This window comes from Lutjanus erythropterus, chromosome 24 (assembly GCF_056507025.1).
Source record: "Lutjanus erythropterus isolate fLutEry1 chromosome 24, fLutEry1.hap2, whole genome shotgun sequence".
NCBI lineage: Eukaryota > Metazoa > Chordata > Actinopteri > Lutjaniformes > Lutjanidae > Lutjanus > Lutjanus erythropterus.
This window is the reverse complement of record NC_139340.1, coordinates 17,065,289-17,087,170: the sequence shown is the minus strand read 5'-3', so window position 1 is coordinate 17,087,170 and position 21,882 is coordinate 17,065,289. Positions and strand designations below refer to the sequence as shown.

The window sequence follows — 21,882 nt, the reverse complement described above, 5'->3', positions numbered from 1 at the left end:
TTAAACTAAAAGTACAATAGTATTTTTATGGGTGCTTTTATAGTAACTTAAAAAATACCTTATTACCCTACCTAGAGTTTCATATAGAGTATATATAAGAATACTTGTACTTTTTTGCTGAATTTAAAGTGTATTTAATGTGTGCTTTAATTTCCTTTCATTAGAAGTGTATGCATTATGCTTTAAAAATGTGCACTTCAGTAGAAATCATATTCATTCAGCTTTATTTGACTCTTAAACTTTATGTTTTTTCCACAAGTCCCTAAATGCATTTGAAATTGTGCTTTAATTACAACTAAAATATGGTGCATACAAACTTCAAATTTATTAATTATTAACACACTTGCAAGTACACTCAGTTATTCTGAAATTAAATATACCTATAGCATGGATGATCAATATTATCAGCCCATTGTTGTTAAACTGTAAAATATTATTTTTATTTATATTTATTTTATGTTCTGTCTTTTGAATATTATAACCCAGTGTTTTTCAGCACCGTCCGGGTGGACAGCACCACTAGAGTGTCCCAAACTGACCCCCACCACCACGCAACACCACCACGCCCCGAGCAACCTAATCAATCTCCTAATTAACTGAAACGTCCAATCAATTACGCACCGACAACACTAGAGTGCGCATGCGCTCACCTCCAGCCCGAGCGGAGCACCACCTGGCTCCTCGTGACGTAGAAGAGAGAAAAGCTCCTTTTGCTGCGGCGCGAGACAAGAAGATTATTAGTACACGCGCAGAGGGGGAGAGGGAGCGCGAGAGGAGGAGGAGGAGGAGGAGGAGAGGCTTGACACTAGTGTAGTTTCCTGTCTCAGAGGAGGAGCAGGACACTTGTCTGTGCCTGTATGAACTGTCCTAACAGACGGAGACAGACACTCCTCCTGATACTCGTCCTCCCCCGTAGGTGAGTTCAGGTTTACGAAGAGCAGCTTTTCACCGGAGCGACTTTTTTTTTTTTTTTTTTTTTATTCTATTTCAGGAAGAAGACGAAGAAGAAGAGAAGCGGAGAGAAAGTCATGGACGGAGGAGGAGAACTGAAGAGAAGTTAGCGCCGACAGTAAAATCAACCTTTGGAAAGACGAGTCAGAAAGAAGAAGAAGAAGTGTCCGGGGAGGACGGAGGGACAGGATGGGGATGGATTTCAGCACTCTTCGGACTCTCATCAGCAGATATGTAAGTTTTTAAAGCGCTTATGACCGCTCTGTGCACGCTCTATTACCGCTTGTCCTCCGCAGACCAAAGCTCTTTACGATTCACGAAGATTTAAGCAGAAAAAGTGTGAGTTTTTTTCTTTTATCACCGCTGGTTTCAAATTCCGCCGAAGCGGCTACTCATCCGGGATTAAGTTTCACTCACGACAGAAGCTCATTGGGAAATGATTGGGAAACTGTCTGACGCTAGAAAAGCACTATGAACTATGACTCATGTTATAGTTAGTCACATTTTTGTGTTTATCAATGGCGGTGAACAATTCAGCAGGAATATATAGTCGCCTGTGACACCAACTCCCGTACAAATAATATATAATTTAGTGATGAATTTTCCAACTTTATAGTAGTTATGTTCATTTTAAATCCACCTTCACGTCTTGTAAACCTATATAGAATATTAGTTATAAAATAAAAATGGTGACTTTTGGATTCTTAGCTATAATCTTGAGAGAAACAAATGAAGCAAATGAAATAATTTTGCTGATAACATAAGAAAGGTGCTAAAACATTAGATTTTTGAATGAGCTTTGGTGCAAAGGCACAAACTTTGTCAATTATTATTTGTAGTGATGTGACAATATTTTGAATAAAGTAATTTAAAAAATGTATCAATACTAGACTGTAACAGGTACCCTGATATTACATGTTTTTTTTATTTTAGCATTTTTTTTACTTTAGTAAAAGTGCTGTTTGGGGAAGTATATATATTGAGTTAAGCAGGGACTTTTGCATAGTCAGACAAAGTCTTGAGAGAAGTTCATTATTTGCTGATAATAACTAAAGATCTGTTAAAATCTGACAGATTTCTGAATAAGATCTTGCACATATAAAAGCTGTCTTTCACCCTGAGTTAGCAAATCACGTCCAAGAGATGTCAAGGATTTGCTAATAACCAAAGGTCCGCTAAAACATCAGAATTTTGAATGAGATTTGGCACATGTAAACTTTGTCAATAACTATTTGACATATGAAGATATTATTTACATTATTGCAAATTTCATCAAACACAGTAGCACTGACAGTTAGCCTGCAGATCAGACTTGGGAGAAGTTCAGTAGGCTTATTTGCTCATAACAATGGATGAGTCTGATTTTTGAATGAGATTTGATGCATGTAGCACGGCACATTTTGCCCAAACAGACCCCATTCACCCTCAGGCAGATAATCAGAAATGAGGGAAGTTCAGTTTTCGCTAATAAGCAAGGATGTGTTAAAAAAAAAATCAGATAAAAGTAGTCAGTTATATTTGGCATCTGAAGCTGTGATCTCCAGTATTGCACATTGTGTTCAAACACACTGCGTTAATCTTCAGTCAGCAAATCAGACTGGAACTTAAATAAGTGAAAGGTGGAGTCACCTCTCATAATCACCTGTTGCAATGCAGTGTTCAGGAGAGTAGGCTAAATATGTGGTCATGACAGAACATGCCAAGAGATGCAGACAGACAGCAATTATCATTCCGCTAAAAATATCGACAAGTCGGCCTCAAAATCAGTGAAGTTTAATTCTCGTGAAAGGTAAAATCAGTGCACTTTATTTTGCAAAGCTGTAACTTTGAATTGTCGAACTTATTTGTGTGCTGTTCTCTCTGATTTCTAATGCTCCTTCTCCCAGTTGAGCGAGCCTACAAATGGAACAGCCAGTCACATGAATTATGTAATCCACTTGTTTTCTCCCTGCTAGCCAAATCGATGGGCAGCAGTGGAGCAGGCGGCCTGTATGGCTGTGAGTTGCATTAGGCTCCACGGTAATGTGTTTGACAATAATCCAGGCAGAGCAAACCCCTGCTCACATGAGACCCGGCGAGGTTTATACCCCGGCTCCACGCTCCACGCTGAGGCTTAGACACGGCCTCCCAAACGGCTGATTTAATAAAATCCCCGCTGTGCTGAGGGTGAAATGGAGCCACGTAGTAAGAAACAGGCCGAGACAAGCCTGTGACTGGTAGGATGTGGGATGCTGATGAGGTCTGCTGCTGTAATTGATCTGGATAACTGCTTCAGACAAATGGGTTTGGGTTAAATTGATTGTATTGCAGCTGCAAATACCCGGATGCAAAGAGGCTGCTGAATGCTTAAGATTAGGGATAGGAACGTTTATCTGCTTGTCGATACTTGGACTTTATGAAATATCAGTCAGTACAGGGAGCCTGTAGTATGATGGAGGATCCTCCGTCTGACCACACGGAAAACTCAGCCTTTATTTAGTTTATGGCTGCAATTAATGATTATTTTTTATTTCGGATTAATGTGTTGATTAGTCAGTTGCTTGGTCCACAAAATGCCTGAAAAATATTTACCACTAGTAAATACTACTATAATACTAGTTTACTGTCATAAATGAGCAAAGAAACCAGAAAATATTCACATTTTCGAAGCTGAGAATCAGAGAATTTTGACATGTTTTTCTTAACAAATGACTCAACATGGTTAATCAATTATCAAAACAGTTGCAGATTAATTAAATAGTTGATTAATAATTGGAAAAGGAAGGGAGCGTTAGTTAAAAAAAATAGATTTGTAATGCAGAATTTGTTCCAAACAGAAATCTTAACAACGCAGCATAAATGTGGACCAGAACATCCGCTGGTATTCAGTACTTTTGCTTATTTATTTGTGGCTTTTATCCAGGAACCAGTCGGTTTTATGAGCTGACAGCCAAAATGCTTTGGGCTTGCAGAAATGTGTCTAACGTTGTCTAATATAACGGCTGGACATTTTTATGCAGTGATTTCACAATAACTGAACAATAAAACAGATTAGAATCAAGGTCGAACACCTCTGAGGGCTTTTTCAGGATTAAAAGTTCATTCATGTCTCTAATAACTCTTTAATAACTGTTCAGCGTCCAAATGATAAAAGTTTTTTTCCACTCATGGCAGTCAAATAATCTGAAAGTACATCGTGGTGTTGCAAAAACTCATATCTAATGTGGAATTTAACATAAATAAATCTGCATCTTTGCTGTCCTACATAACACATCTGTTTACATCTGTGTCAGCTGGCGTAAGCTCCAGCCTCTGCGAAAGAATAAGCCGTTATAGATAATAGATGGATTGATTACTGAACAGATTTCTCAAAGGTGAGTGACCTGGCTTTGGGAGAGTTTGGGTCCTGCAATAATCTCACAATCTTTTCACCAATAAAATTTAAATTCAAATTAAAAGTGTAGACAAGAGGTTTTCGAAAATAAAAGCTCGTTTTGATTGCTTTAATTTGCAAAAACAGAGAAACACAATTCTTAAATTAGCTGATTTATAATCCTGTGCATGCACAACTTAAAAAAAAACACTCTATCACTGCTCACTTAATGTGATTATGGCAATACTCCGATGACGATATAGGTGAAAAAAGTTATACCAGTTGTACTGTTGCAGGTTTATTTGGTCTTCAGTTGCTGCCCTCTCTGATGAGATAAAAAAAAGGACAGAGGATGTTACGTAAGCATATAGCTTTCTTTGAAAGTGAAGAGTTGTAATGTTAGTGGCTGTCGCTCCTGTCCAGGCTGAATGAGAACAAAGTGTAATCACAGTGACATGTAGGAGCACTGAGACCCAGTGTACTTGTACTGTACTCACTCTGCTGCCTCGCTGCCCTGCTTTTCCTCTTTTCTCGGTGGTTGTTTGAGGCTCTGAAAGTTTTAAAAGTACATTTATTGTTCTAAATTATAGACTCACTTTCTTCCGACTCCAGTGCATTGCAGAAATGAGACTTTTCCCCCTTCATATAACTTTTCTGTTCTTGTTGCATGTTCACTGTCTGCTTTACTGAACAGTTTTGATATCATACAGTCCTCCAACAGTTAAATTCCTGATGTAATTTTAAATATTTTTGCTTACAACAGAACCTTTTACCCTTTTTATCAGGCTGTGGTTGAAATATGCATGGAGTTCCTAGTTCCCTATTTGCAAAGAAAGAGGAAACACGTTCACCGCATTTACACACGTACTGGAGTTTTAACAGAAGTGCTGCAGAAACGAGGTGTCACCGGTGTCTTGACTGTTGCCCATGAGTGTCAGGGAAACCAGCACCAGTTTGTTCCTCTCATGCATCATCATTACATTCAAGTTCACGGCGCTAAGCATCAGTTTGTCTGAAAAATAAATCCCCCAGCGAGCGTTTGAACTCGTGTGTGTGTGTGTGTGGAGGTGTGTTAAAAGCAGCTGGACGGGCAGCATTCCTCTGCTGCTGACTAATCTGGATCTCAGGACAGGAAGTGGCTCTCGTCTCTCTCTGTCTGGCTTCCTGCCTTCACATAGTGGATTAAAGGGTTACTGGTGTTCACTATACCTTCACCCACTTAATCCATTTTACAGCTATACTTTCAAATCTAAGCCAATCACTGATCTCCTGCTGCTTATTACCCACCTGCTGTATTTTCTAATTGTTACATGCTGTATGTTTTCAGGCTCTATATGATGTGTGCAGATGAGGCAGGAATAACTGCTGGAGTAAGTGAATAGTGATCATAGTGTTGTGTCTGCCTAGTAAAGTGGGGCGGTGGAATACAGTAGTAGGCAGGTGACGCAGAGGGCAGCGGATCACATGAACTTCTTGGCTCGGGCTAGCTGTCAATAATTTATAAGCAGACTGGCCGACTGACAGTGTGGACTGACGTTTGTGTAGCTTGTTATAGAGTCTTCCGCAGCGGGGCGGCTCAGCGTGGGGTCCAGGGACACCCGGGGGTGCTTGAGGGGATTCCACGGGGTGCCCAGGAAAAAATCAGGAACAGATTAATGTCATTAATTATGTTGAAATCATACCAACTTGATGGCTTATTGCGTGCATCAAAAGTTACTGAATCAGGTTACTTTTTAGTCTTTTATTTTGAAGGACGGCCACATTGTTGTGAAGCTGCATAATGGCTTTAAGAACGTGCTCGTGTGTGTGTGCCAACAGCAGCAGGTTTCCCCTCAGCCTCATGCTAATCATGTAACACCCGCTCGTCCATACTGTCCACAATCCACAAAGTGCACCAGGGTTAACCTCTTTACCTAAAAAGGATTTGCAGGCTCTCACTAAGCCACTCCGTGCTGGGATTGTTTCACTGCTGCTTCGCTTTTCAGTCACGTCTCGCAGTCACCTTGTATTTGTTTACATGACGATTCATGAGTTAAATATCAATCAACTAATGAAACTGTAACAAAAATGAAAAATGAGGCAGGAATAAAACAGCATTAACAAACAAAACAAAGGTGAATTGTGAGAAGTAAATTAGACATTTATCTACTAATTTAATAACCATAGAGCTCACTGATGAACAGGAATTCACAGAGACACAATCAATATAAATTGGGAAAAATTGCATCATTTTCCATTTGCACTTTAAAGGAAGATAAGTGTATTATTCTAGTATTTTAAACATTAGAACTTTTACAATAAACATTTTCAGCTACATCAAAGTCAAAGAGTTTATTTATGATATAATTTTGCATCCATAAACTCTAAAGTCGAATAATATTCTGCAGATTTGTGTGATTTATATTTCGCCAGGGTTTTGAGAGGCGAGTCAAGTACAAACCACATGTCTGTAACTTGGTTGCCTCTGACTAGCTGGCTAGTTAGTTATACTGAGGAAGCTAAGCTAAGAAAACGACTTTAAAATTACGACTTCGCCACCGACTCTGAGGGGACACACGACTGAAAACACAGATAGCTTTTCAGTCATAATGTTATGATGGTAGAAAGCTCAGTGGTTGAGGACAAGCAGTCATCGGTGATGTCAGCCGGTTCACAGCTTGACAACAGCTTGACACGGGCGTCAGTCCCACCTGTGGTGCTAATGGGCTAATCATTAGTGCCCCCGAGGCGCTCAAAGGTAAAAGTGTGATTTTTTTCTCCCTTTTTTATGGGAATAATTCTTGAAGTCTTGAAGAGACGAAAGTATCCAGTAAATGAGAAGAAAAGTAAGCAGAAATCAGAGAAATATCTACAAAAATGAAGCAGTTTTTCCCATTTAGATTCTGTTAATCATGTCATGACCCCTCAGATTGAGCACCACTACGTAAAGTCTAAAGCTGCTTTTTAAAGATTTGTTTTTTCCCTTTTTTTAATTGACTTATCTGCTTATACATAAAAGACATAAAAGTCCTGTATCATGACTTTTTAAAAGTTGATCTCCTCACATTGCCCACGCAGTACCTGCTGAAGAGCGTGAGCTCCATTAAGGGCTCGTATCGGTGTCGTTGCGGCAACATTAACAGTGTATTACAGCCCGTTGAACAAGGAGACAGATGATGGATGGCCCGGGGTTAATGGTGCGTAGAGGCCTCTATCCAAAGAGAGAGACCGATACAGAGCGAGACAGAGAGAGATGTTGTTTGAACTCGGGTCATCATAATAACATTGCTCCGGGGGTGCCGGCGAAAGTGCTGAGGGGGGCAGGTACACCTTAATGTTCCCCCTGTCTGAGGGAATGATAGCTGCTGCTGCTGCTGCTGCTGGAACACACCATTCCCCACGGCCCTCACGTCAGAACGAGAGGGGGAGGAAGAAAAGTGAAGTGAAGTGAGAATGTACACCCCCTCTTCTTACATGTAGATGCTGACGCTGCACTCTGCAGACATCACCCCCCCCCCACCTCACCTCTCTCTCTCTCTTCCATTTAGTCCTCACATCTCCCCCTTTCCCCGCTCTTTTTACTTTGTTTGCCTAATACATTCGCATCATTGTAGAACTATTGATTATTGGATTATTGGTTGTAGCACTCTTGCTCTCAGTCGCTTTTGGTTGACGTCATTAGTCCCGTAAAGATTGGTGCTTTTTTCTTTTGCATTTTATAAACTTTTTGTTTAGCTGTCAGTGGTCCGTGCTGAAAGAAAGGCCTTTTTCTTTCTGATGTATCCAAGTAGAGCAGCAACAATTAATTGATTAGTTGGTTGTAAGGAAATTAGCTGCCAGCTATTTTGATAGCTGATCAATCATTCATTCATTTTTAAGCAAAAATGTTAAACATTTTCTGGTTCCATCTTCTTAAATGTGAAGCTTTGCTGATTTTCTTTGACTTTTATGACAGTAAGTGAATGAAGTTTCACACATCAGTTCATAAATTTCTTCAGACTTCTGTCACAGATCCACATGACTGATCAAGAGAAAGGCTTTATGCTTTAATTTTGAATGTCCTGTGGAGAATATACACATAGTTTGTACTGGGACAGAATGTAAAACACTGTATTTGCAGTCACAGGATGGACTCATCCTTGTTTGCATTCATCTTATCTTCATTTTTTTTGAGAATAATACTGACATTTGAGCTTGTTTTCCTTCACAAAAGGCTGATTTATTACAGAACACGGAGCTCCTGCAGTTTCTCCTGAGGCAGAGTTAAAAGCTTTTCAATGACATCCAAAGGGAGCACTTGCGAAGCCACTTTTGCAGCTCGGAGGCCCGTAACAAGCTGTAGTACAGCAACTTATAAAAGATCCAGTTGCTTCTTCCTGAAGGTGCATTTGTTGCCAAGCGACAAAATACAAACCGGCGTTATTATTGCCTGGAAGTGCTGATGATACGGGGCGGCGGGTTGTGAACGTTCGGTATTAAGTCGAAACTGCTGAGCGCTGAAGTGATTTCAAAACTCAACAACTCGTGGACGTGAAAAAGCATCGATTATTCTGTAACATCATCGATGCACTTTGGCAGCAGATGACTGTGATTCTGTCTAACTGCTCTGACTGCCAGAGCAGTGAGATATAATGACACGTCTCTGATGAACTGAGAAGACATGTTGTCACATCAGAGCCAAAATTATCCTTATAGATGTATAAATTTGCCTCAAAAAATTGTTATTATTCTGCAGTATATGATGGACATGTGACCTGAGAACAGAGGCTTTTCTATATAAAGCAGAAGTAGAGCTGTCTGGGAAGTGGTTCTCAAAAAGGCCCCTGAGAATTTGATAGAAACACACTTAAAGATGCAGTACAGGACTATATACGCACACTAGAAGAAGGATAACACAGGAGAATAACGTTCGTATGTCTTTGAGTGCAGCATTGATCAGGATGAACCCAAATGACAACACAAAATCATTTAAACGTACCTCAGTGTGTGTAGCATTTTAGCATTAATAAATAATCACCACATTAATATTTTAGTGTAATTCCCACAAACAAAAGAAGCCTCTGCTAAATTTGCAACCCAGCAGTACTTTTTACGTTGTGTGCCAGCAGGCAGGATTAGGCGCCGACCCTACAAAATTGATTTACAGCACGAAGTTAGAGGCAAAAGGCACGAACTCAGGAGCAAAAGTCCAGAACACGCGATAATCAATTGATCAGTTTGAGTATTATTTTTAAGGGAAAAGTCAAAATTCTCTGATTCTCAATATTCTGGTTTTCTTTCTGGTTTCTGAGGACGTTGTCTTTGCATTTATATTTTTGACATTTTATGAACCAAACAACAAATTGATTAATCAATCATGATTGACAGGTTAATTGGTCATGAAATGTAGGGTTTTACGTCGCTGTATGTTTCATGGGCTATATGATGCTCTCAGAGAATATGCAATATGTTACTGTGCAAATAAAGCTTTGATTTAGGAGGAAAAAATACATTTGATATTGTCTGGTAGAAGCAAAATTTAGTTGTTTTTTTAAAACAATGATGTTCCCAGTGATTGATTAAGGGAACCCTGCTTTAATTGTATATAAGTAATTTTTTATTGCAATAAGACATCTTCACAGATACTGTAGCTCAAGCTGGTGAATATCTCTTTTACTTTGCAATATTTTTTGCTGTAATAAAGTCTGGTTTGCGTTTTTCGTTGCTGTTAAACTAGTAACTATCAGCACAGATGTTGCAGTGGTGCAGTCGACTAAATGTTGGAGGAAATCATGGAGTGCATCAACTTTTTCCCTCTGACCGTGCATTGCTTTCTATTTCCTGTATATGTAAGGAGGAAGAACTCTTGTTGCTGTACAGAAAATTTCCTGCGAAGTTTTAAGTGGTCTTAAAGATTCACATGCTGTAAATAAAAGCAGACTTGCAGCAGCGTCTTATAAAATAGTTGAGTCTATCACTGGTGGGAGGAGTGGAGTGGATGTAGGGCTCGGCGGACTGGCTTTCTGCCAGGATTTGTGCATCAAACCGGCGTGGTGTTCTGCCAACACCGGGGGTGAAGTGCATTTGTGTATATTTTAAGTGCGTTCTGTTCAGTGAGTAATTTCACTTTATTTCATGATCAATTATTTTGTGTTGGAGCTGCAGCCCTGTGAGACGCCGAGTGCATTACAGCAGTGTAAATAAATTCCTGCAGCTGTAATTGTGACCATGCATGACAAAAACTTGCACTTCTTTTAACTTCAAACAGCTGGAAAGTGCGAGGATCTTGCAGAGATCTCATAACTTCTAGGAATCCATTTCCACCACGGTACTCGGCCCCGGTCAGGTGACTGGTCTCATGAGGGCCACATGATGCCATTAGGTTCCCCTCGTCCCTCTTCTTTACACCCCCGCTGAGATGTGATAATCACACTTGTTGCCAGGCAGTTCAAGGATGGGAAAAGAATTTATTTGTTCCAGTCTGTGTGTCGTTCCTCTTATTGATCATAAAATAGCTCATATACTCTGACAGCATTACACTGTGACGGACGTCAGACAGAAAGAATCAATGGAAGATGGATGAGAGACAAAATCTAAAGAACGGAAAGAAGATTCAGACAGTGAGGTAGAAGTGAGCGAAGAGAAAGAGGAAGATAACGAAGAACAAACTGACCATATAGTCATTTTCTCCTCTCTTGCGCCCTCTCACACTCACATTGAGAGAGTGTGTGTGTGTGTGTGTGTGTGTGTGTGTGTGTGTGTGTGTGTTTGTCTTCCTGGGTGACATGGAAGGGCAGCAGGATTCATGGGGACATGTGACAATGAAACACCATGAACAGGACAGAGCGGGGAGCAGCGGAGCTCAACTGAACTGAACTGAAGGGAAATGAACTGAAAACAGCACAAAGCACAGAATTATATTAATTGATGCACAATAATATAATAGAATAACAGAATCATATGGATATCGCATTTATTGTTGATTATTTTCTCCAGTTAATTAATATTGTCAAAACCTTGTCAGTTGAAAAAAGTCTCTCCCAAGACGATTATTTTCATGATTAATACAAAGCAGGTTTTTACCGTTAATTTTTGTTTTATTTATTAGCAGTTTTCAAATAAGAACAAAGACTAAAGTTGATTGTTTTGTTTTCGATCTAGAGCTGCAACGTCTATAAAATATCAAAAAATAGTGAAAAAATGTCCATCCCAGTCTCGTTAAGTCCAAGATGATGTCTAAATGTTTTGTTTTGTCTGTCCAAAACCCAAAGATATTCAGTTTAATGTGATAATAAACAGACAAACAGGTAATCTTCAGGTGTCAGTGGCTGAAATGGACTTTTCTGACATTTTTGCATGAAAAGTTTAAGAAACCAGTTTGTTTTGGTCTTCGGGAGGAAAGAAGAGTAACATGAGATGAAGCAAACATCCTTTTCATTGGACTTTTTTTTTTTTTACTATCAGCTTGTCAGGAAACACCGATACTTGATTGTTTCAGCTTTTCCAAAAGTTAAACTGGAGGCTGAATGGAAACAAAGAGAGGAGGGCTGGAATTAGGATTTGAATGCAGTTTTGTATCAGTTGATCATCATGTGATCGATTTAAAGTCCCCCGGAGCCCAGACCAGCAAAACCGACCAGGCTTCCACAGGAGCCACCAGTCAGTTCAACTGGCAGACAGAGCAGAGAAGTAATGGAGGCAGAGACAGAGACAGAAAGAGCAGCATGACTTTATTTTCTGACAGTGTTTGAATGGACTGCTAGGCTGTAAGAATGAAGAGGCTGACTCAGGTAAAACTGTGATTTCTCACACTATTTCACTTCCATGTTGCTTTTGTTTTTCTTTCATTCAGTCTTTAGGTGACTTTAGGCAAGTTTACAGAAATGTTGTAGGTGGTTTGTCTTCATCTCTGAACTGTGAAGCTGCATTTCTGCAATTCCTGTTCCACTTGTGGCATCAAAAGTACATCTTGAACTTTACGACCCTGAAGTGACATCACTCAGCTAATGACAGCGCGCTCAGGTTGACCAGTCTCTGGATTCTGCGTGGATTCAGTCTCTGACATCTGGGCCAAGACTCCCTCTTCTGTGCACCGCTCATCTCAGTCATCTGTCTGATTAGCAGCTTGAGACACAAGAATGGAGTTAGAGTTGAGAAATATGAATGCAGATAAATTCTAGAAAAGCATCCAATCTGAAAACAAAACGCTTCTGATACCAAAATCTTGTCTCTTGCCTGCAGATTTTGCATTCGGTGGCAGATATCTGTCTGCAGAGATTAGGTCTACATGCTGACATATGTTGTTTCATTAGGGCTGCGACTAACGATTATTCTCATTTGATCATTTTCTCGATGATTTGATTAGTTGTTTGGTCCATAAAATGTGAGAAAAGTCAAACTTCTTGTTTTGTCCACAGTTCAAAGACATTCAGTTGACTGTCATTAACAACTAAAGGCACCGGAAAATATTCACATTAAAAATACTTATATTATGATGACTTAAAATGATTAATCGATTGTCAAAATAGTAGGTGGTTAATTTTATAGTTGACATCAAATGTGCTCTACTCTGGATAAACTTTTTAAGAGATGCTTTGTAGTTTGATCCCGATTTAAATGTATTCCTCTTTAAGTTTGGCCACCAGTTATAACATTTTTCTGATATGACAGAAAACTGGATGGATCTGATTTTGGGCTGCTGGTGGAATAAAACAAACAATCTAAGTATAACAGTCTGAGTTGTGGGAAATTACATGATGAAAATAACTGTTGTGATCCTAATTTTGTTGCCGAGTTGTGGAGATGCAGCAGTAGACACGCAGTTTTCATTTTGTTCGGTTTGTGGTTTGTGTGTTGGTGTGTGTGAAGTCTGGGAATGCTTACCGGCAACACAAACAGTGTAATGAACACCATTAAGCAGCAGTGTCCCTGCAGGACAAACATTAGGGAAGACAGAGAAGTGCTCCCATTAACGAATGGCAGAGAGATGCGGGGAATGAAAAGTTGGGAAATAAAGAAGAAGATGAAAAGTATTGAAAGCGTTTTGGTGCTTTTCTCCGAGCTCCTGGGAGACATGCAGACGGCATTACTTTACAGCAGGAAGTGAAGCACTATCAGAGTGAGGCAGGACATGTGCACACTAGACCAGCGGCTAATGGCAGCGTCACCCCGAGGAAAATAAAAAAAAGCCTGATGAGCAGAACTGACTCACATAATGAAACCCCACAGGAGTGCAGGTAGCTACAAATATTATAAATGCATTACTGCTGTAAGTGCTTTGTCCTGCAGGTGGATGAGTCAAATCAGATATCAGTAAAAACACAAAAAAAAATGAAAGAAGAATTATTTATTGCTTATGAATGTCTGCGCTGTATACCTGCAGTCAGCAGAGGCGCAGGAAGAGACTGTAGAAGCTCCACATGTTGTGCAGCGCCGACAAAGAATTTCTCTCTTGACGTAGCCGCCGGAGTTAAAGGAATTTCAGCGCTTATTTGCTTTCATGTCCAGAGTCAAACAAGAACATTGATATCACTGTCGTGTCTGCCCGTTCAAGCTTGATGGAGTAGTGGGATGAGGCTTTGTGAGGTTGCTAGGCAACCAGAAGATGTTAGAGCTGACCGGCACTCTGTTGGACTGTTGTGCTTCATTATAATTTTGTTGCGATTTGGTTCTGTAATTTGGATTTTGCACTCGGTCACATTGGAATTTCGATAATGCTGCAATTAATTTTGCAGTCCTAGTCTGTAATCACTGATTTTCGTCTGAATCTCTGGAGATAAACTCGCTTTTAACTACATGTTCGCTTACGCATCATGCATGTCTTGTGTACCCTGCGTTCGTTTGGCGCTTGTGTAGGAATTAACTTTATGCAAACACATGGTTAAAAATCAAGTATATCCCCGTCCTGACAGTAGCCATCCTGATGGACACTGCTCTTTAACTTTTTATGTGGGGAAAAAATGTTAAACAAAATATTGATCATACTTAAAAACATGCTGGGGCACTTTTATGTACAACCTCCGGTGGTGTTACCCCTGCAAAAGCTGGGCCTCCTGCCTTTCAGTGGCAGTGTTGAAGTTATTTAAAGCGAGCTGAGTGTCCACAGATCAATGCAGGCACTTAGTGTGACTTGGGTATTCACACACACTCACGCTCACACAGATGTTTAACTGAAGAGTTTTGCTGAGTGAAGTAGAACAGTCACTTTGTTACAGATGCAGTTAGATCTTTCTTCACCACTTAGGCTACTAATTATTTCTGATCGTGCGTTTACTGGAATAAGATTGATTCAGGGAGAGAGTGTGTCTCTGTCTACCTGACATGCGGATTTTCGTGAGAAACCTAAGCTTCTTTAGCAGACCTCTGGTCATTTTTGGATGTTGTCAATACAGCAGTTATCCCAGACTCACGAGAGCGTTCTGCACAGCGTGACACTGAGTCATTCTGGTCATGTTTTCTAATGTGAGGTGCATCCGTGGTGAGCTGAATCACTGGAATTTTGTAATCCACTAACTGCTGAGTGGTAAGAGATGGAGAGCAAAGGTGAAAAGCAGCTTCCCAGTGATGCATTCATGGATGATGGAAATTATTGCACAATAATTATACAAAATTACCAGCCAATGGAAATAGTAAAAGTGCATTTATTGTCTCATGACAGTTCATGTTCAAAGTTCATGAGTCAAATACAGCCCTACTTGAACTCAAGTGGGCTGGACCAGTAAAAGTATTGCATAATGGCCTATTAATAACAAAAACTCCAAATAGTTCCCTTTCTTTTAGTAGAAAGAATGAGCTATTTATTTGTCAGGGCAGTTCTGGCCTGAATTTTACACATTTAAGCCGCCTTAAACAAAAGAGCCCACCACTTTAAGGGTACACTGTATTTAAATGTTTTCACTCCTTTAGTTGGCTGTCAGGCAGCCTTTTCTGATGGGAAACTACTGTTATGTAAGCCAAATATCACTCTGTCCAAAGCAACCAAACTCCATAGGCGAAATCAGTTATTTGACCTTGCAGAACACAGGAGTTGCTGGTTTACCACTGCCTCGATCTTTTAGTTTGTTTGTGTTATTCTGTGTCTTCGGTGAGTCTGAACTATCCTTTTAAAGCACAAAGTCACACAGTAACTGAACAGATTTAGGCAGCAGTAGACCAGCGTGAGGTAGAATTACTGATTTCACCTATGGAGTTTGGTTGCTTCGGAGAGAGCGATATTTGGTTTATATAACAGGCTGTTTGACAGCTAACTAAAGGTGTGAAAATATTCTAAATATAGTGTGCAATTTAGTGATTTCACCTATGTAGCACTGACTGTCATCAGGTGATCAACAGTAGCTTCAGTGCTGAAAGCTTAAACCACCAAGCCTGCACAACACTTATTCCCCATGTGACCTGAATGCAGCATTAGGTCAAGTCATAGGGGATCATGTGACCATCAGCAGCGCTCCTTCCCTTGCAGACACAAAGCAGCAAGCATGAGTGTGTGTGCAAGTTTATTCCCTTGACATCCGAAGAATGACTGTGCTTATCCACAGGAAACCTACAACAATGCTCCTCTATCCCGCTCTGAGGAGAGGCGCGGTGGTCACCGGCTTATTAGCCGCTCTGCCTCCTACCACGCATCTATCCCACATTATCCTGCATCGACTTCACTGAGAGCAATAACTGCTTTAAGCAGTTTATAACAAGCAATGCTGTTAGTATGGCTTTCACAGGAGAGGTGTACTAATGCTGCTACAGAGGTTTTTCAACTCTGACGCAAATGTAATACCTCAGGAAATCGGTGAATATTTGTAATCTGGTGTGTTTTGGGTCATTAAAGAGGTATCATTTTAATCTAGAGCTACAAGTCATGCGTGCAGCGTGGTAAAGCAGCCGTATTATCCCAGTTCCCCACTGAGATCTGCTACGAGAAAACCAGGCTAATGAATTTCTCTGTATAGCTGACAGTAGCACTGAGGTTACACCTCCTCTCCTCTCCTCCCCTCCCTTCTCCTCTCCTCTCCTCTCCTCTCCTCTCCTCTCCTCTCCTCTCCTCTCCTCTCCTCTCCTCTCCTCTCCTCTCCTCTCGCCCCATTTCTCTCCCAGTTTCAGCAGTTTATCAAAGAGGGGAGCAGTGATTCAGCAGGAAGGCTTGGTCTTGTGGGAGTGGTGTGTGTTCGTGTGTATGTAAGATTAAAAGTGTATTCATTGTGTCATCGCACCAAGTAACAATAGAGAAACAGGCTACAGCAGCCTGGTGTTTATGTAATCATACACAACAAGTGCTCATTAATAATAAATAATATTCTTTATATAAAGCCTTTAACAAACCAAGTTACACTGCAGTTTAAATCCTCAAACCAGCGCTCACACACTCGCTCACACACACATTAAGCTGTACAGTGGTCTGCTGACCCACATAGGTAATAAAAGCAGGTGATATTTCAGCCCATTTCATCTCCGAGACGGATGATCTCCTCCAGAGAGTTCGCAGTCCTGCTGTTTACACTCAGATACTTTCAATAAGGCTTCAGACCTTTACAGTATGAAGCCACATAGATTTTGATTCATTTTAGATTATGAATCACTTCTATTTATTCCCTATATAAAGTATATAAATTAAAAAGTGGACTATAGAAGGCTTTCAGAGTATGTTTCTTATGTTTCTGGGCAAAAAACAGGATTGCTGACCTCATTATTGTAAATTTGAAGTAAAAATCCCTGTGCATTTTGATGAGGACAAAGAAAAGATCGCAAAAATTCACCTTAGACTTTTCCTGCACATCCGGTCTTCAAATCATAGATGCAGGATCATGTCTATATATTTCTAAATGTGTCAGACTGTAACAGCACAAAGTGAGATTATTTATGTTCAATGCATATTAATTAGATTCAACCTCTTGATAGGATTTCAGCCTATTTATTTGTCTACCAGCACCTGTAGCCATGACACTTTGATTTATTCAACAGGTAATCACAGATATTCAAACAATATGACAGACAACAACAATATTAAGTGAAAATCCCTCCTAACACCTCACATAATCATCTGATGACTTAGTATTGGCATGACTTAGCTGTGTTGGTATGTAGAGTGCGTGTGTTTGGCACTCTGCAGTAATGACTGGATCAGCTGCGGTCAGGCTCAGGAGGCTCAGATCGTTAGCAGAGTCGCTGATTGATATGATGATTACTCTATGATTACTATTGTTGTGTTTTTATTAGCGGTTACGGGAGGAGGAGTTGCAGTGGTTTGCTAATTGTTGCAGCCATTCCGGTAACCGTTGCAGTCATAGCAGCACTACGGATACAGTGACCTGATACCAAGTGGTGCAATAGTAGTGATAGTGCATTAAAAATGAAAAATATGCAACGTATTATATACTTGCATGTGTGGTTATAGAGTACTGACTTCCTCATTGTAGCATCCTGCCTGTGTTTTCCCTCTTTTAACCCTCTTCCTTAGAAATGAGGGCCTGTGAGGACACGCAGGTGTAGAGTTATGACTATCAGTTGGTGTTGCGCACACAAAGGTACCAGTGCAAACGCTGAATCGTAAAGTTCGCTGACTCTGATTAATACCGGCAGTGTTCTCATGTGTTCTGGCTATCTGTGTGTGTGTGTGTGTGTGTGTGTGTGTGTGTGTGTGTGTGGATGGTTACAGCACAAAAGCAGTGAGAACTAGAGAGGTCAGATCACTAAATCCCCCAGACACACACACAGTTTGCTTTATAGACTGGCTTGGTTTTAACTGATTAGTATTCTGTCCTCTGTGTCAATGCCAGAGTGGCTCGCCGTTTTACCTCCACAGGGAGGGTGACCCGGGAGTGGATTTTCACTCCCATCCCATCTCATCCTGTTCCCGTGGTTTTTTTTTTTTTTTTTAGGAGGATTAGTCTTTAGACAATTCATTGATTTTAATTTGGTGTTTTCAGCACTTTTCTTAGATTATTTTGTGTTACACAGTTTGTCCAGTTTGTCGTAAATCCACAGTCCGCACGTCACGCCCTGGTCAGGTGAAATTGGTCATGATGTCACTGTAATCCTGCAGGAATCCCATCTTTAAATGCAAGTCAGCAGTTTTTCTTTTTCTTGAGCTGTGTTGTCTTTTTTGGAGGTGCTTTCTGTGTCTTGTCCTGCTCCCCTGCATGTGGAGAGTGGTCGTACTTTCCTCAGACACACGCAGCAGCGTCACTCTGGAGGTTCATGCATTTGTTTGGACACATAACCGACACAGAGGTATCGCTGCCGGGGATTTGTGGTGGCAGACTGCCCCTCCCTGCTCTGTTCTGACCGTTCACATCTGTAATCATTCTGTGATCACAGACTGTGTGGACACAATTTTCGAGATTTTTTCATTTGCGGTCTGCGATGAAAGGATGCAGCTTTCGGCTGATACTGCATTTGTTTTTAATTGAATGAAAATTAGAGAGACGGACTTCAGACAGTTCATCGGTTAAGAAAAGCAGCTTAAATTACTGCATAGAAAAGAGAATGTTTTCTGCTCTGACTGAAGTGTGAAACTCATGAGAAGATCAGAAATTTTGTGTTAAATCTTGCTTGTTTATCGTCGTCACTGCTGCAGTGCATTGTGGGATATTTATGCTAGCATACTATCCAGCGCTTGTATATCGTAATTCCCAGAAAATATTATGCAATTCACGTACTGTTGGCATTTTGAACTGTATCACGTCCGCTCTCCCCGCCGCTCTGAACTCTGCTGACTGTTTTCCTGAACGCACCGTCATGGTTAAAAGGTGGAATGGTGGCGTTTGAAGGTGGATGATGAGGATTTATCATGATCTTATTTGGTCTAGCCTGTTGGCCGGGGCGAGGCCGATGACATAGTGACAGATGGGGAGCACAGCTGGTATTTAATCTGTGATTCAGGTAACGCACACACCCAGACCGACACACACGCATGTCAGGAAGTTCATCAGGATATCACAAACACACACATATAAAGATAACAGTATACACAGCACAGGTCAGGCAGGTTAGCATTAAATCTTAAATTCTCTGCATCGTTTGCATCCCTCTGCAGTGTGGATGCACATTCTGCAGCAGGTAATCGCTTTGTTACCCCACAGGCCGACCAGCTGACGTACAGCACAAGATCTCCGCGTGCATACAGAAGATAGTACGTGTTCTCTGCTATTTTCATCTGCTCCAGTGCCTTTTTTAAACTTTGAGTCCATCGGGAGCGACCATGAAGAAAGTGGTGACTTTGGAAAATGCTCTGCTGAAGCACTCTGTTCTAAATACTGAGCCTGAGCATCTCTACCAATCTCTGCACCCCTGCATTTATTTATCTTTCCCACCCTTTTAGCCAAAACATTTTCCACATAATCTCACATGCAGTAGTCAACACACACACACACACACACTATATGTCTGTGTTTAATGCCTGGTGATTTAGTGAAGGGGACAGGATTTCTCTTATCTCCGTAGCTCAGTGGCGGCAGAGAGATAACACACTCAACTGTGTTTGCACATGCAACCCTTAATATATGACACAGCATTTAGATGTGGAAGTGTGTGTGCGTGCGTGTGTGTGTCAGCGGTATCGCAGCGAGCAGGTTGCAGTGGCTTTTGATGAGACTTATTTCCAGCGCCGCCTGTTGCAGCGGGAGATAAAATACTTTGGGATTGGTCATCAGTGGAACAACAGCTCAGCCTTTAAAGCTGCGCACAAACAATAGTTATTTGTGTGCGTCGCAGTGATTTCTCTTTCGTGCTCGCAGTGTCCTGTAAATGTTATCTGTACTCGCCAGGCATCACACAGCGCTAACTACGGTGTTACTGCAGAGACTGAATAACGTTTGTTTTCTAAAGTCTGAAATTCATACAGTAAGCTTCGCAGAATACACCTGAGTACATCCACACTGAGCCAAAATTTGAAAATACATCAGCGTCTCTGTTTTCTCTGCCAAGCAAAGTCAATTTTATTATTGCAGCCCTCAAATCATACATTTAGTTAGTTACACACACAGTGTACTTTATAAAAAACGACCTGAAAACACCAATGTGGACGGACATTTTTAAGAAAGTGGAAACAGCACACGTCAGCAAGGACAGACCAGGCCGCCATTCAGGACTTGAGCTTACAAGCTGCTGCATGCAGCAAAGAGAAGAGTCAGACCATGAACGGTTTTCAATAAAAGTAACTGGGAGCCGATGGAGTGCAGGTGCATTGGGTTGTAATGTGTTAATCATGGTTAATAATGATAATAGTTTATATGATTTGCTCTGTGATGGTGTGTTGCTGATGTGGGTCAATCTGTAAGTCATGCTGAAGTCATGCGCTGGTGTACTAATGGATTTTTACTGTTTTTTTCTGTGTTTACTGTGGGAATTAATTTTCCCCCTTGAGCACAAACATAGAGGTGTGTCTAATCTGAGCTAGATGAGACATTCAGAGGACGTCTTGAACGTATTCTGTCCTTTGCCGATCAGAATTGTCGGTAATGCCGTAAAACATTAGATATCTGCTGCCAAACAGACACACCGACTCACCACCAGAGCTTTATAGCAAATATTTTTTTGATCACGGAGTCTTTTTCTCCTTTGTGTCTCTGGTGGTCCGGTTGGGGTTGGGGGGTGGATGAAGGGAGGTTGGCCACTTGTTTCAGGAAGTGTGTGTGTGTGTGTGTGTGTGTGTGTGTGTGTGTGTGGGTGGGTCCAGCTCTTCCTGTTTACAATATGGCCCTCTGTTCCTGATCACAGTGGGGCTTCAGTCTGTGGCTCTCTAATGCTGTGTTCAGGTCCTGTGGGAAATAACACTTCTGATCTTTTGTTTTTCTTAAGTGCCAACATGTCGGTACCTTTAAAACAAGATTTATGTCATTATTTTTAGATTTTTAGATGTTTAGATTTAGATTATGTGATGGCTGAAGTTCATAATCTGAGTGATGTGCAGGTTTTTTAACTTTTATTTTTTGCAACATAAAAATCTAAGTCATCTTTTCCATGGTCTCCATTTGGTGTCACTTCTTTTACTCGTAGCCATAAAGATCTTTAGGATGTAGGTGTTACTTTTACATATATCTCCTAATTTTTAATAACAAAATAGTGAAAAGTTTGTTCTACATTAAGGTTTTCCAAAGTAATCTTAACAATGAACATCCAGCTGTCAGTTAAAAAGGTCTCATGCATTTTTAAAATAACATACACTGTGTTAGTTTCACTTCTTTAAAACAGCCTGCTCGATGCACATCTGTCTATATTCAGGCTCCCGTAAAGGAATAGTGCAGATTTTGTGAAGTGGTATTTGAGGTATTTATCCATTGTCAGTGTATTGCAGAGTTTTCAGATGGGAAATTGTCTTTATGTTAGCCAAATATCACTCTCCCTCTCTCTCTCTCTCTCTCTCTCTCTCTCTCTCTCTCTCTCGTTATACCAGACCCCATTCATGAAATCTGTCATTTTAAGTCGCAGAACACAGAAGCTGCTGGCCTGCCACTGCCTTGATCTGTTAGTTTGTTTGTGCATTTATGTGACTTTGGTGTTTTAAAAGTTTAGTTCAGATTCAAACTAACCAACAGGCTGCCTGACAGCAAGGTAAACCAGTGAGAATATCCTAAATATAACATACACTTAAAATAATATTGATTTCTTTAGGTGGCTAAAACATGTTTCAC

The 21,882-nt window shown here is 40.7% G+C and overlaps 1 protein-coding gene across 1 annotated transcript in view; it reads left to right on the top strand.

Annotated features, from left to right (window-relative positions):
• Positions 1 to 759: 759 nt before the first annotated feature.
• The window catches only part of atp11a (ATPase phospholipid transporting 11A), a 46,803-nt gene continuing 25,680 nt past the window's right edge, over positions 760 to 21,882 (top strand). The window contains exon 1 of the mRNA XM_084713455.1: positions 760 to 1,185. Coding sequence (XP_084569581.1) covers positions 1,141 to 1,185 — 45 coding nt within the window. The 5' untranslated portion in view covers positions 760 to 1,140. The remainder of the gene's footprint in view (positions 1,186 to 21,882) is intronic.